Genomic DNA, 15,387 nt, shown 5'->3' with positions numbered 1-15,387 from the left:
AACAATGAGAAAGATACAGTTATCCTATGCAACATTTTCATCCAGAAACTAAGGCCTAGTATGGTGGAGTAAATTGTCCAAGTCCCAGATTTGTGAGAGAGAAGACAGACAAACAGAGGTTGACAGTGCCCGTCAGTGGACAGCCAGCCTGGGGGCTGGGAGAAGTGATTTAATTGCCCAGATTTCCATTTTTGGACATAATCATGGATTTAGAACTACACTTCAGACCTCCAACTCTAGTGATACTTTAATTTTTTTTTCTTTGTTTTTAAATTTTCCCCTGATACTGGATCTCCCAGTTTAAAACCTTGAAGATGAGAATTTTAGAAACAATACTGAAGGAGAGATGAAAACATCGTTCCCTGAGTTATATTTGGAATATAAACAGATTTTTTGAAATAATTTTCTTAAATTCTATGATTATGATTAAAGTGACAGTAAAGATAAAATAACTCTATATTAAGTTATTCTTTTGCATTAGCATTGTGTGCCGTTTTCCCTCCATGGGAATTCAGGTTTCATAATAGAGAAGACTGTTTTCTCTCTAATTCATTCTTTGACCAGGAGTCCAGTGAATATTCATGTAAATTAATGATGTGTTTTTCCACTTTCAGGGGTGTGGAGGGTCCTAGTTTTATTTATACTGAGGCGAAGCAAACACATAAAAACCTGCTAGAAAGTAAGAGTATAGGCAAGTCCATTGTTTGGTATCGCAATGTGAAACAATTAGGCAATGTCTTTAAACTGAGGGATTTTATTAAATGCATTTTATGTGACATGTAGTCCTAATGTACAGTTATTTTTAGAATAAATTTAAAAAATATTTTTAGAATAAATAACACTTCCTCTGGTTTGACACCCCTTCATAATGCCATTACCTAAGTTGATTTATAATGGATTGTATGATTTCTGTAAGCTCTCTCTCAAAGGATAATATCCTTTGAGATTAAGCACGTGGCTGACAGTTGTGATGGAAAAGGTTGACTCACAGGCGTCCATTTTGGCACACCGCAAACACTCACAGTGCAGCAGTGGGCGTAGCATGCAGCCTCTCTGTTCCGGACAATGGGCTGAGCTAGAAGATGGACGAGCCAAGGTCCTGCTTCCACAGGAGCTCCCGGCCTGGTAGGCAGGAGAGACATTCAATGACTTGTGGTCACAGACTACTTGCAGCTGTGCCTGCTGGGGTGTCGGGGGCGCATGTCTGAAAATAGCCCCTCCACCTGTCTCTCGTTGCTACATTCCCGTCTGGGACATCTGCTGCTTCTGTTGCTGAAAAGACCACACTAACATTCATGGCATGTGCGGTTTGTTTTCTTAATTCTAAAACCATCCCTTCCTTCAGAAATCTCAAAAGGCAAGGAGAAGAAATAACTTGAAATTTGGGGGCACCGTGACATTTCTGGTGGGTTGAGCATTTTCTTCAAGTGAGGATAATGAGTGAGGGGTAGAATTTAAATTAATAACCCTAATTACCGGTGAAAGAGAAATAAGCAAGACATCTCTTTAAAATACAAAATGCTAAAGTGAAATTCACTACCACGGTATACAATCCGCAAGCTAAAAAATTGTTTTAATTTCCCACAGGTCAGTGAATTATAATGGTTTATAAAAATCTGCAGAAGGAGTATTTCTTTTATATCTCATGGTATAAATTACTTGAAAGCTAGTGTCTATGCCGTTCATTCATTCATTTATTGTCAGTCACTATTTATCACACACCTAATGTGTTAGGCAGTGGGAGGTTACCAGAAAACAAAGCTCGTTGTGGATCTCCAAATCTCAATTTTTATTTTGAGGGGAGGACAGAATAAGCAATTAAATACATAATATTTAAGTGACAATAGAAAAAATACAACAGGATAACGAATGGAGATGAGCAGTGTGGAGAAGGGGAGCCCTTTTATACAGGGACGTCCTAGTAGGTTATCTGCTGAGGGGGCATAAGTGCTTTTGTTCAGCTGGGTCTCTCCTAGACACTCTCTACCCCTTACTGAAAAGTCACCCTAGATTTTGGCTTTGTTCATACAGCTCTTGGAATTCTTCTCTGCCTTGATTCACTCGCAGCACTCATGTCATCACAGCTTGTTTCCACAAATCTTCTGTTTTCACATAACATTCTTCACCTAATAATTTAGTCTTCTATGATCCCCAGTTTGGCGACTTGGTATCTAAACCACTTCTTCGAGTTTCAAGTGAATTAATTAGGTTTTATCATTACTAACGTATAGGCATCTCCAACTTACAACCGAGTTGTATTTCAAATGTTTGCCTTTACGATTTTTGAACCAGTTCTTCTAAGTTAGAACTTTGAAAAGAAGGAGAAAAATTCTGACCTGAAGCTTGTCTTCTCTGTGCTCAAGGATCACTTTGTGTAGATGCAGCCTCTTATGTATGGAATCACTGCGCACTTTCCTCTGAAAAGAACCAGTTGACTTAAGTCCAGCAGCTCATTCTAGGGCAGGCTGGCAACAGACCTATGAAGAGAGAATGTTCTGGAAGATGTAGTGTAGACTTCTTGTAAAGTATTACAGTGTGTTAGGCAGCAATGGTATAGGTAATAATATGGGTTTGATACTGATATTTTCGTGTTTACATCTTGACCTTGAAAGGAGAATGAGAAATCTTATTTATGGTATACCATAATATTGTGACTTTTAAATCACAAGCAGCCAGGAATATTACAAAGAGATGAAAGATTTTTATCCTGGAGGAGAAAAACCAATTTAGTGTTTTATTCTTTATATTATGAGTCAGAGAATGGAGAAGATAGATATACTCATAGATAGTCAACACCCAGTATGATAGGTTAAAAAAGCAATTTTAGAAAATGTAATTGAATAAGTACCATTCTTCTTTGTGTGTTGGAGTGAAATTGTCCCATGCTAGTGTAGAAATAACAAAGGAAACAAATACTTTTAAACATTGCTGTGATGGGGGAGAAATGTAGCATTTCTATTTATAACTTGCACAGAATCCCACATAAAAATAGCTCCAACTAACAGATTTGCTCATATCTGGAATACAAAGTTGTTGCTGCCCATGACTTGAGGAATTCTAATAAGAACAAGGACGGCATTGGTAAATATTAAACGTCTGTCATCTTTTCTTTTATCTCAGTTTTCATGTGGGGAGAAAACGTGTTCATGGAAAAGTCCTGGCTTCTGTGTTAGACATTTTGTTATTTTCCTGGCTATTCATCTCTGTTTTTAATGAGAAGGATGCATTTGCATCCCTCAACCTCGCCCCATGGAGTGGACATCTATTACTGATGGTTGTGTTTCTGTCAATGAAATATTTGTCAGGCTAATAGACTTAACATTTCACTCTTCTGAAGACTAGTTTTGTGTGATTGCTGTGACACAAAATACTGAGAACCTCAGAAGTTAATGGAAACCATTCTTTCTTATTTTCAGCGAAGCTTTCTGGGCTATGCCAGTTTTAAAGTCGGAGATCTACTGAAGTCCAAGGAGCAAGTGCTGACCCTGAGCCTGAGGTGGGTCTCAATGCTGTTAAATTTAACAGCCTGTGCTATTCATTGAAGGCTGGTTGGGTTTGAAAGTCACAATTCTTGCAGATGTCTGGATGTCAACTCTCAAACAGCTTACGTTCTCCTCTGCAACAAGTTACAGGGAAACAGCAATTAGTCAGGTTCATATTCAAGTCTGTGTTTCACATGGTCAAAAGTTATCAGCTCTTGTAGGGAAAAAAAATGACATTATTAACAAACTAGTGGTGGCCAGAGGGTTAGGGGTGGGGAATGGACAAAAAGGTGAAGGAGATTAAGCAGTACAAACTACCAGTTATATAAGTCACAGGGATGTAATGTACAGCAGGGGAATATAGCCAATAATGATATAATAGCTTTGTATGGTGCATAATCTATAAAAATATCAAATCACTGTATTGTACACCTGAAACCAATATAATATTGTAAGCAACTATACTTCGATATAAAATAAAAAATAAAGTGATGAAACTTGAAATGAAACTTCAAAAAATAAGGTGATAAAATTCTTTGAAAGTAAGAAAGTAAATAGGAATGATGGGCATGTTACTAAATAATATTTCTGTTACTTATCAAAATGTTACTTTTTAAATCAAGTGAGTTTCTAGGTTTGAAATACGTTTGTTAGAGGCAACTTGCAGATTTATGATAATAAAGGGTAAGCTGATTATTCTCTTTTCTTAAAGTTTATTTTGCTGCTATACTATTAAATATAAAGTGTAAGTTAAAAAAATAAAGTACAAGTTAAAACAGACTCATTGCAACAGACAGCAGATCAGAGATGCTTTTGAGTATGAGTACAATCTGTTTTGATACAGATGACACAACAATCTTTAGGAACTGCACCGCGTTTTCATACTAAGGAGAGTATTAAATAGATTAATCATTTCTTTTTAACTTCATATAAATTAGAAAAATAGTATGTTATTTTCTAACCATATAATAACTTTAAAATTATGTATACATGGAGAACACTGCCTTACAATATTTATGTAGTATAAATGAATATAAAAATTGTAGAGAACATTGTTTGTAAATCTTAAGATGCTCTTCTTTTGACGCAATGTAGAGACCATTGTCAGGGAACAGACAATGTGTCAAGTTTGTTTTCCCTCTGCCCAGCCCCTAAGGACCCATTATAACCAATTTATTTCAGTGTAGATGTCATGGTTTATGGTGGAATCTGTACTGCTGTCTGTCTCCTGTCTGATTTTTTCCTGATCCTTACAGTTTAGCATTTTGACTTAAGAGATGGTATAAAATAATTTAAAGTAACACATGTTCATGCAGAAAAATAAGTGTTGAAGGGTTCTACTGAGGCTGTCATCTTCTTTTTGGCTTCCTTTCGGCTGTAACTTTTTTTGTTGTTGCATTTTATTTGGGACGGCATTTAAAAATCTTTATAGTTTTGTGGTGTTATTCCCAATAAAATTTTGCTGTGTTTATTTTCTGTTGGAAGTGTGTTAAGTGCCAGCTAAAATGTCTATCTGTCACTGTCACTGGTATCCTAGAAGATATCTATTACCCATCTAGCATGGCAGTTAGATTTGACCCAAGTGCCCCTGGATTCATGATATAAGATGTCAGACATTGAGCTTGCTGAGAACCACCAGCAGGTCACGTGTTTTCTATATAAGGTGCATGGTACTTTATTCCTCACCCTGCTGATCACAAACAGCAGTACTGATTGTATCATAACTGTCATTAACGTCGCAGTCCTCTGCACAACATTTAGACACTGGCTTTGAAACAGATATCAGGGACCCAGAAATCCTTAGTGCAATGAAAATATGTGAGCACACACAATTAGAGGAAGGATAGGAACAGAAAGATCTAGTTTAGAGTACTACACTTACAAGGAAAAAGGAATATAATAATTCCAGATTTAGAGGAAATCAAGACACATTTCCACTTTTGATTTGAATGCTCCTGATTCTTATTTATTTGATTTTGATTGTCTAAAAGGAAACCAAATTTAGCAACAAAGCATTGCATTTTCTAGAAAAAATAATTTTTGAAAGCCAACTTTGAAATGGCGAGGTTAATATTTTTTTCCCTTTTTGCGCTTTGCCAAATTTGTAGATTTCTTCCTCTATGAACAAGACACATTATAGACTTATCATAACCTGCTGATTTCTGATGCTTCGTGTTTTTCCATCTGTTGTAATTTATCTTCTTTCCAATGACTTGGCAACCTCTGAGGTACTGAATCGGAAAAACGTTAGATCAGGGATAAGAAGCATTTTTTTGGTTATTAGTTTTGTTTTTACTATTCCTTTGCACTGACATTATCTGACTTTTATTCCTTTTATATTCGGGTCATAATTTTTAAAGAGTAGAATTCTCAGATTTCTGTAAAACAAATTCACAGAAATAAGGGTAAGGGCGTATTTGTTGGCACCGTTCTTGGATCGTGAGTCTGGTTTTGTTTGTGTTCACTGTCCCTTATTCTTATCAGGTAAGTCAGATTTCAAACTCTCAAACTAGTTTCATGGAATACCATAGTTTAATGTGGCCTGTCCTATGTGCTGTGAACTGGAATGTTTGAGTTTGAGTTGAATTTTTATTTTCCACAAAAAACTTAAAAGGGCAAGAAGTGTGTGTCTTATTTATAGACTTAAACTCAAATTGCATGAAATACGGTACCGTGCATTTTTGAAATTGTAGGCTAAAATTTGTTTGCATGTATTGGGGAGAATGCCTCCGATATAGAAAGTGGTTCCCACTCATGTAACTCATTTTCATTTAAATGCATAGCCACTAAATTTCTGTCTAAGCGTTCTAGTATCCCAATCGGTGTCTTTATTTAGTATTAACCCTGGTACCTTTATATGACATCTGCTTTGTTTTTCTAGTTTACATTTGGTAGTTCCTGTCTACTCTGACTTCCTTTAGATCTGAATCATACTTTCTGTTTCGTTTTCTAGCTCATTACTATCTATTCCTGACTTCCATACTGTACTGTAAACAAGCTAAGGTTCTTGTATAGCGGATTACAATTGCAGACATGGAAGACACTGGTTAATATTACAATAATAGTAATACTAATGAGAAGAGAAGGAGGAGGAGGTGGAGGGGGAAGATACTATGAGACACTACGTGTTTTATGCTCTGATAAGTATGTTAGAGATGTTGTTTCATTGACCCTTATCAGCGTATGATGTTATTCCTTTTGTCATTTTATAAACTAAGGAACTGAGGTGTAGAAAGCAGTTAAGTAATTTGCGCAAAGTTACAATGCTCTTAACATAAGAAAGCCAAGGCATGAAGCCACACGTTTCTGACTACAAATCCTGTGCTCTTAATGACTCACTTTTTGTCCCCATTGACCAAGGGGAAAACCGAGATCTATTTAAAACATGTCCTGTGTCACGTGACTTGGTAATGGCCGAACAAAGCAAGGACGGAGGTCCAGGACCACTCGTTCAAGGTGTCTTCCACATTGATTTCACCACAGTGCCTGGATTTATAGCAAATGAAGACCTAATGAGTGTTAATGGCCATGGAGAACTCAGGAATGTTAGCCATGATGGCAGAAAGTGAGAACCAGCCTGCTAGGTTAAGGGGGAATGGAGACTAAGGGAAACCTGGGGAATCTATTCTCACCCCAGAACCATGGCCCTGAGCCTGGTTTACTGCCCAAGCACCTAACAATTATTTGTTCTACCAACCTGACCTGAGTCTCTTGGAATCATAACAAGCAGAAATTTAGAATATCATAATACTGTCTTATTTAATTACAGAATGGAGAAGCATATCTTTCTCTGGCAATGGCGCTAGAGATCAGGGGAAAAATTATGTTGCTCTTAAAGTAGTCAAACAATCGCAAAGGCAGAAAAAGAGGCAGGGATAAAAATTCTTTCTTAGGAAATCCTTCTCAGAAGAACTGAGACAGATAGAAGTGCTTTGACCTTGTCTGACCTTTGTTGCCTATCTCCACACAGTTCGGACTTCATTCAGTGACTGTTCATTCAACGAGCATTTATCATGAATTTTTCATATGCTAACTATAGTAATGGGTTCTTTACCAAATTTTTAAAATAGTAACAGGGTTAACATTTTGCAGTTGATATTACTAATAACACTGTTAATGAAAAATCTTGTTATTTATTGATCATCTACTAGCGTGCAAGGGATATGTTGGGTGCTTCTCCTGCACTATATCATTTAATCCCTGCAGCTTTGTCATCCCCGTTTTATAGCAACTTGTCTAAGATTCCGCAGGTACTAACTGTACAAGTAGGATTAGAATTCAGTTGAGTCTGACTCCAGAGCTTCTTCTGCTTTTATTGTGCTGCCTGATAGGAAGCTAATGGTCTCATAGCATCTTTGCTTTCTTCTCCATTTTATATTCTATCTTTTGGAGAGTTTTAGGGGCCTCAGTTACTTTTTATTAATGTTTTAATCTTAAAATTCAATTTTATATGCCTGTGACATAGTAGAGAGGTTCAATAATTATTTGTTGAGATTTTGATTCATGATGATGACTTATATTTTTATGGATGCTAAATATGAACCTGGTACCATTTATTTCCGAGTGGAATCCACCTAAATTAGTGAATATAATGCAGTCTAAGCTTTAGAGTATATCTGAGACAAGTAACTTTCAGAGTAATAGTGAGTGATAGATTGTGATTTGCTCGAAAGGCTGAAAACCTTACTTAGAATTCACATTTATTTCAGTGTAGGTCACATTGCCTTGCCACAGAAACATTCAGCTCATCTTAGCAACTGCTCTGTTATTTCTTTTGTAACCTTCCACATGTAGTCCCCCCCAAATTAAGCAAGCATTTATTATAATTTTATTATAGTGGATGTGACCAAACTTTCTTGAATGCAGATGTATAAGAATTTATCCATAAAAAGAGAATTTATGTTTCCTTTTTGTTTATTACTTCTGCCACATTTACAGTAGTGCTGTCGTGAAACGTACAGCATAAGACTCCGATGATCCTAGACAGACGTATGATGTTATGTTTTATAATATACAGATGTATGGGAGGGGCTCTGAAAGAAACAAACAATGAATTTCTACTGTTTTTAAATTTTTCCTATTTTATGTAACATTTTATATGTGTACATATTCATGCAAATGCCTCATGGATTGTATGGATAGGTATGTTTGTACATTTACATTCTTTTACAATTATTTTGCTTTCTCCCAAACTTGACTATTTATTTTCCATTGTTGTCAAGTGTGTGTGTTTAGAGAAGGTGAGATCCAAACTATGGAGTCTTAAGTTCTGTTTGATTTTGTTTTTTGGTGTTTTGCTTAATTTAACCTCCTTACACACACACACACACACGCACACACACAGGCACAAACACGCACTTCCATTTATTTGTAAAAACAGAAGAACGACAAAAAACAAAAAATTCCTGCATATTTTTAACTGAATCTCCCAAAGGCATGTTCTTAATTTAAGAGCTGGGAGCAATATTAAGGAGAGGTTCCTTAGGCTCTGACACACAGTTTTCTACACCAGCATACTCAGAGCGATAAAAAAAATGAAATTGTCACTAACATTTCGCAGGTTGGGAGCCAAGGCCCGTTCTGCAGGCCATAGGGCAGTGTGGATCAGAGTGTTTGTTCCTGGAATGCTCGAATGCATGTGAATCCCCACGGTAACCTGAGACTGAACTTGGCCGTAGATTGACAATACAGTTTTAACTGATAAATTTATTTTTCATTTGAAATGGAATTAAACTTTGTTTTTTCGTTTCCTACCATAACTCTTTTCCTGCACGCAAATAATGCTTACTTTAAGCACCAGATACTGTCTTTAAAATTGTATGTGTGACGACAACATATTTTCTTATATTTACTTGGACTTCAGAGATGCTTTTAAAAAATCACATCCAAGCATCTTGAATATGTTTTGAATATGTTTTATTCTCCTTTGAAAGTCGCTTCCAGTTAGTTTTTCTAGGTATCAGAAAGTAGGATTACAGCAGAAAGTTCTGCTGGTTCCACCACACTAAGTTTTATACACGTCTAAAACATTTTCTATATTACATAAGGGCGGCAGACATTGACTGGTGGCCAAAAAGCCTGCTTTAAGAGAAAATAGCATATCAATGATTAATTATAAAACAGAATAGTATTAAACTTTATTAAACGCATTCGTGGAAAAGTTCGAGGATAAGGATGTCATGTAAAAGCTAACTTGATGCTTTTGCCTAGAATTTTCTAAAAATGCCCATCCTAACCGCTGAAAGCAATGAAAAAGAACACTGCATTCTTTTCCTTTGGGAGTGAACAGCAAGAAAACATGCACGTCAATAGCAAATGCACGCTCATGCTTGATCCAGATGCACACATATGGGGAAATCCTTGAATCTCTGGAATGCTCTATTCACCGTGCTTTCGGCATAATTCAAAACGAAGACAGGAAGCTCCTCCAGGACAGCTTCTCTGATTCTGACACTGACTCGGACCTCATAGACACATAGGAAGAGGTAACTAACACTGTTTGAGGTTTATGATGGATTAAGTGTTTCAAATGTCTTACCTTACTGAATCTTCTAATACCCTTGCCTGGAAGGTGATATTATTCTTGTTTTATAAGCTAACTGCGGAGTAGCAGTATAGCTTTCTAAGGTCACACAGCTGGGACAGGATGGAAATTAGAAGAGAAGAAGGGTTCTTAGAGAATATATATTTTGTTTAGAATTTTAGGATTAAATAAGTTTACAGACCAGAAGAGATCTTGACACTTTAGCTTCTTCTTGGACCCCTTTAGTGACCTGGAAATCAAACTTAGGAGGCCATACGTCTTTCCCATTTTCCGACAGGTCAGTGTTAGAAAAGTGTTCCTATTTTATCCCAGACTTTATCTTCTTGCCACATTCCCAGCTCTCCTTCATAGTGTTAAGTAGAATAAGTCTCATACCTTTTCTCTATGATCGCATTTGAAAGCAGCTTTTTTGCCCAACTTTAAATCTTCTCTCCTTTTTTACTCAGCAAGGAATGTAATGTAGAAAGAGCACCAGACTTTCCTACCAGATTCGGGTTCAAGTCCCAGCTGTGTCACCCCAGGCATGTTGTCTATTCTCTAACATCTGTTAGTGGAAATAGTAATGACCTCCCTCCCAGGGTGATTCTGGGCAATTAATAAATGCAGTGAAGTTCCATGCATTACCATGCATTAGAGAAAAACACTCTATAAAGATTGCTTCTTGCATTAAACTTACTAATTCCTTCACCCATCACTTAATGTTTTTCTTAGTTTGCTTAGTTTGTTGTAGGTCTTTCTTAAAATGTGACATCCACAATTCTCTAAATTGGGCAGTGGCAGAGAGGTTGATTTAACCTTTGATCTGGACATAACATTTTTATTATCTGAGGAATGGATGCTTCCTTGAAACCCAAGTTCTGGCTTTAATCACACTGACACCAGATTTGGCTTCTTATAAAATGGCAGATACCAGCAAGAGACATAGGGAAAGTATTTGTTTGGTTGAAATAGGCAGCATTCTGATAGAGTTGGGAAAAATCTCAAATTTGCTTTGACTTGAAATTTTAGCAATATAGCATTGAAATCAGGACAGATATTCATAAAAGTGACACAGAGTGTCAATTGCTTTTAGGGTTTACAGATACATGTTATTGCCGAATCTTTAATAAACTGTCTACAGAAATAAATTCAAGTGATGTTTCTCAGGACTGGTCTGTGAAAAGGAAGGGAAACATCAAAAGCAGAAGTAGGGCTATTTGCTTCTAAAACTGATTCTGTTCTTATATATAACTGTGTCATTGTCATTTAGGAAGAAGACTGTCTAAAATTATCAAAAGGCTCTAATGTGAGCCACTTTGTAATAACTACTGAAATGACATTAATTTATTATAAAATCAGAGGATGCAAAGTATACAAATATCATGGGCTTAGGACAGTAGAGAAATAAAAAGTGTATGGGATTTAGAGACATGCCTGAGCCCAAATCCTGGCTTTTTTATTATCCAGCAGGATGATTGATTACTCTGAGACTCAGTTTTCTTATCTGTGAAAAGGGGATGTGACAGTGGTGCCCATCTCACAGCCTCAGCTCACATGAATTACTAACATGAAATGTTTATAACAGTTCCTGACACATAGTAAGTGCTCAATAAATGTTGGCTGTAATTTTTTTTTCCTTTTATTGATTAGCTTCTCTAACCTTAGGTGTTTTGATGTTGTTTTTGTTGTTCCCAGGTGAGAATTAGACAAATGGTACCCAACCCATCTGAAACAGTACCTGATGCAAAGCATGTGCCCATCATGCTCGTCACCTATTTTTAAAATTATCATCCTCATCAGTATTATTATTCCCCATTTCATCCAACTAGACTGTCTTTCATTTATAATTTAAATGGCTCTACAGTGGTATAGTCTGCATTTTTCTTTATGTTCCTAATCCATTTTCATGGGGCGGGAGGTATGACCATGGAAACTGTTTAGCACTTCCTTAGTTTGCATTATTCAAAATATGTCATATTTGTCAGACTGCAAATTAGAGTTTTCAGTCACTGAAGAGACAACGCGTACTTAGAGTACACTTCAGTAGCTCCTCAATTTGTAGAGAAAAGCCTGAGCTCTTCCCTCTTTTAAAATGCAGATCACATAAAATTAATATCCGTACACAGACCTACCTGCTTAAGAAGCTTGAGAGCTAATTTAGCTTTGAAGATAATTGCAGGAATGATTAGGCCTGCAAGGAATTATATTTGACCTGAGAATGTTGTAAAGGATTTGCCCATATTTACCAAAGTCGCTTTCATCATTATCACCCTGTATTTCTGCTGCTCTGGACACATTTATATCAGCTTTTTCCGAAGAATGTTATTTGGAACACTGGTATCCCTTCAGTTATTAGTATGTGTTCTTCGAGTGAAGTAGTTTATGTGCAATAAGTTTGAAAATGTTATATTCAAAAAGGTGAAGAGGGTCACCTTACTGTAGGATTTCTCAGAGCCTTCCTTAAGTCCTCAAGTCCTTCTAGGACTCTCAGAGGCAATGTCGCCTACAGCTTTTCCCTAACTAATTTGAACCCAAGAAGCTTTCTTTTTGGAAAGCTTTCTTTAACAGCTTATCAGACAGACACTGTGTTCCAAGAAAAGCAGCTGCATAGCTGAGAAAGTGCTGATTTTGAACAATGTAAACAACCAAGTATTTTCCAGAGAAATATATGAGACACTCTCTATATGTATTCATCCACTTTTCCCCACCATGAGCATTTTCTTGAACAGACACCTCTGCAGACAGGCCTGTGGTCTTCATCCAAATGAACCCTCATCCTATACACACACCCTGCACCTGTGCACATTCTGCCCCTATCCACATGCAGTTACCCAGCCCTGTTTCTCCCACCCCCCGTTCTCTGTCCACAGGCATTGCCAACCCTGTGGCATTTTACACCCATGCCATGGACTATATAGACACCCATTTGTGAGATTTGTACAGAATATGTGGAAAGGGGAAAGGAGTGACAAAATACATGCTTTCTTTTTTATAGTCGTTGACAGATTCTTTTTAAGCTTGCATAAGTGGACACACACTTATTTTCACAATCACTTAATATTAGAACCACCCTGAACTGAATTTAGGTCTTCTCCTGAAGGCTCTGCCCTTTGGTGCTTGTCCTTTCTTGGTTAAATTCAGAACCATTAGGTGCCCTAACTATAGCCCAAGTTAGAAATCGCAGCATCCATTTCCAACTCATCTTTTCTACAGCTCTCATCTGATCTCATCTAAAGCTCTTTTTCTGATTTAAATTTGTATGTCTTCCTGTCCCTGGACCCAAATGAACATGAACCTGAAAATAAGCGTGCAAAAACCTCAGCCAAGAGATACAAGATAGTAAGTCTGCTTTCTCAGCTTCATCTGCAACCACACACGTAACCCTTGACATTGATCATCACTTCCTTTGTCACTTATAGTGGCTTATGTGCACATAACACTTTCTAAAGGTGGAGTCAGAGTCTCTGTAGTTCTTTGGAAACCCCGCTTCTCAGGGTTTTGAGCTCAGTGTCAACCTCAACCAGCAAGAGAGCAATGTCCGTAGGTGTAGATGGTGCATCTAAGATTCTTCCCCACACTGATGTCCTATTATTTTCCCTCCATCTTTTGTTATCCGTTGCCTGGGATGGTCTCACCCATCTGAAGTCCCTAGTATTCTCCATACTTATTCTCATTAGGAACTGAGAGGCGATAGTCTCCAGGCATGTCAGTGAAAAGGGCTGGTCACTATCCCCTACCCAGGCTCCTCAATTTCCTAAGACCAAATTGACCATTTTCCTATGATCAAGCTTTTGAAGAAGCAGGTCAGAACTCATTATTCCTGCTCCAGCTACCACAGGCTTAATGATCACTGGAAGGTCACTATTCTTAACTGTGTTCCTAGTAAGTTTGGCTTTGCTTTTTCATTTACACGTTGTCAGTTCTACTTAATATATATGAGTGAGCTGTGTTGGAGGTACCATCCTTGAGGAACTGTAGAAAGTTACCTGCCCCTTAACAATGTATTCCCCTAATAGCATGCTCTAGCCTAGGATTTTCCACCCTAATCCATTAAGTGAAATTCACTGATGTCTGTTGTTCTGTGGTATAGCATGGTGCCTCATAGTAAAAGTGTGGTTGAATGAAATTGTTTGCAATAAGACTTCAGGAAGATAAAGTACTGAGTCAGGAAAAGGAAGACAAGTGCAATTTTATAATGGAAGATAGGAAAACTAGAAAATATGCAAAGTCATATCATGAAAGATTTTAAGAAGGCAGAAGAGAAGGATGAGGTCAAAGATAAAAAGTTGCAGAATAAGATGGAGAAGAGAACAGACACACTTATTTTGCTTTACTTAATTAATTTTAATACCAATATAACCACATTGTTTTTCTCAGTGCTGTGCTACAATAGGGGCTGGGTGCTTCTAGTAATGGGCTCAGCCTATTGGTGACCCTTTGGGTCCCTTGATCAATGTACTCAAGCTTATTAGAGTTTGACAGAAAATGTTAGGTAATTAAAGATTAGTCTTTATACATTGTGTGGCACTGATGAATTTATTACATTATGGGACAGTTTACCATCTTACAGGGAAAGTAGATTTAAAAATCAATTGAAATCATTGAATGCAGGTTTAATTAGACTTGATCTAAGTGCTACTTGGCATATATTACATTATGACAAGCAGATGAAATGACCAGTTGTGCTTGTAGATACATGCTGTATGTTGCTTCTTTCTGATGTTCACACATGTAAATTGGAAAGTAAACACATTCCTTTAGAACTTAATATAAAAATTGATTGCTAAAAACAAATTTAGGTTGCCATAATAAACTTGGTCTAATCCTCATCCATCCATCTAAGACCAGAGCAGATAACTTGAATTTTATTTTATTTTAATCTTCCCCACCATCGATGCAGTCTCTCGAATTCAAAGCAGGTTTAAGGTTCAATCTTGAACTTAGAAATGGTGTCTAGTGGGGTTTATTTTTCTCTTATCTAGAATCAAATTGAGGATTTTCCAGGGACCTACACAGTAAGTAGGAAAGAGAGACTCTAACAGTTTTGAGGTTTGCTTGTTTGTTGGGCAGACTACCAACTAACAATAAATTTCTTGGCTATGGAGACTTACTTCTAGTACTGGTAAACGTGAATTGCTTCTCTGACCAAGGGATGTGCCTTTCAAGTACTTTAAGGATTGGCCTGTGATTGTAACACTGGCGGAAGTTCGAGTTCCATTACTGTCACCAGGAGGTAACTACTTTCCTTAAATTTCTTCATCTGACTACTAATGATAATAATGACACTGAGATGAGCTTAAATTATGAATTCATAAGGCAGATTTTAAGAATCTCTTTATACTTTAGTAGGAAAAATTATTTTCTCCCTCTTTCTTTCATGCT

At 37.0% G+C, this 15,387-nt stretch overlaps 1 protein-coding gene across 4 annotated transcripts in view; it reads left to right on the top strand.

Moving 5' to 3' along the window:
* The window catches only part of INPP4B (inositol polyphosphate-4-phosphatase type II B), a 582,093-nt gene that overhangs the window by 336,752 nt on the left and 229,954 nt on the right, over positions 1-15,387 (top strand). For 3 of the 4 annotated variants that reach the window (XM_029234954.1, XM_029234953.1, XM_029234952.1), the window contains one exon: positions 3,417-3,496. In XM_029234954.1, the coding sequence (XP_029090787.1) occupies positions 3,417-3,496 (80 nt within the window). Of the gene's footprint in view, positions 1-3,026; positions 3,082-3,416; positions 3,497-15,387 lie in introns of those variants that run through there. The other variant, XM_029234956.1, reaches the window with a different exon arrangement.

The sequence above is a fragment of the Monodon monoceros genome, unplaced genomic scaffold (genome assembly GCF_005190385.1).
Source record: "Monodon monoceros isolate NGI ecotype Baffin Bay Population unplaced genomic scaffold, NGI_Narwhal_1 Super_Scaffold_20, whole genome shotgun sequence".
NCBI lineage: Eukaryota > Metazoa > Chordata > Mammalia > Artiodactyla > Monodontidae > Monodon > Monodon monoceros.
The sequence above is the reverse complement of the archived record's forward strand: the minus strand, read 5'-3'. Positions and strand labels throughout refer to the sequence as shown.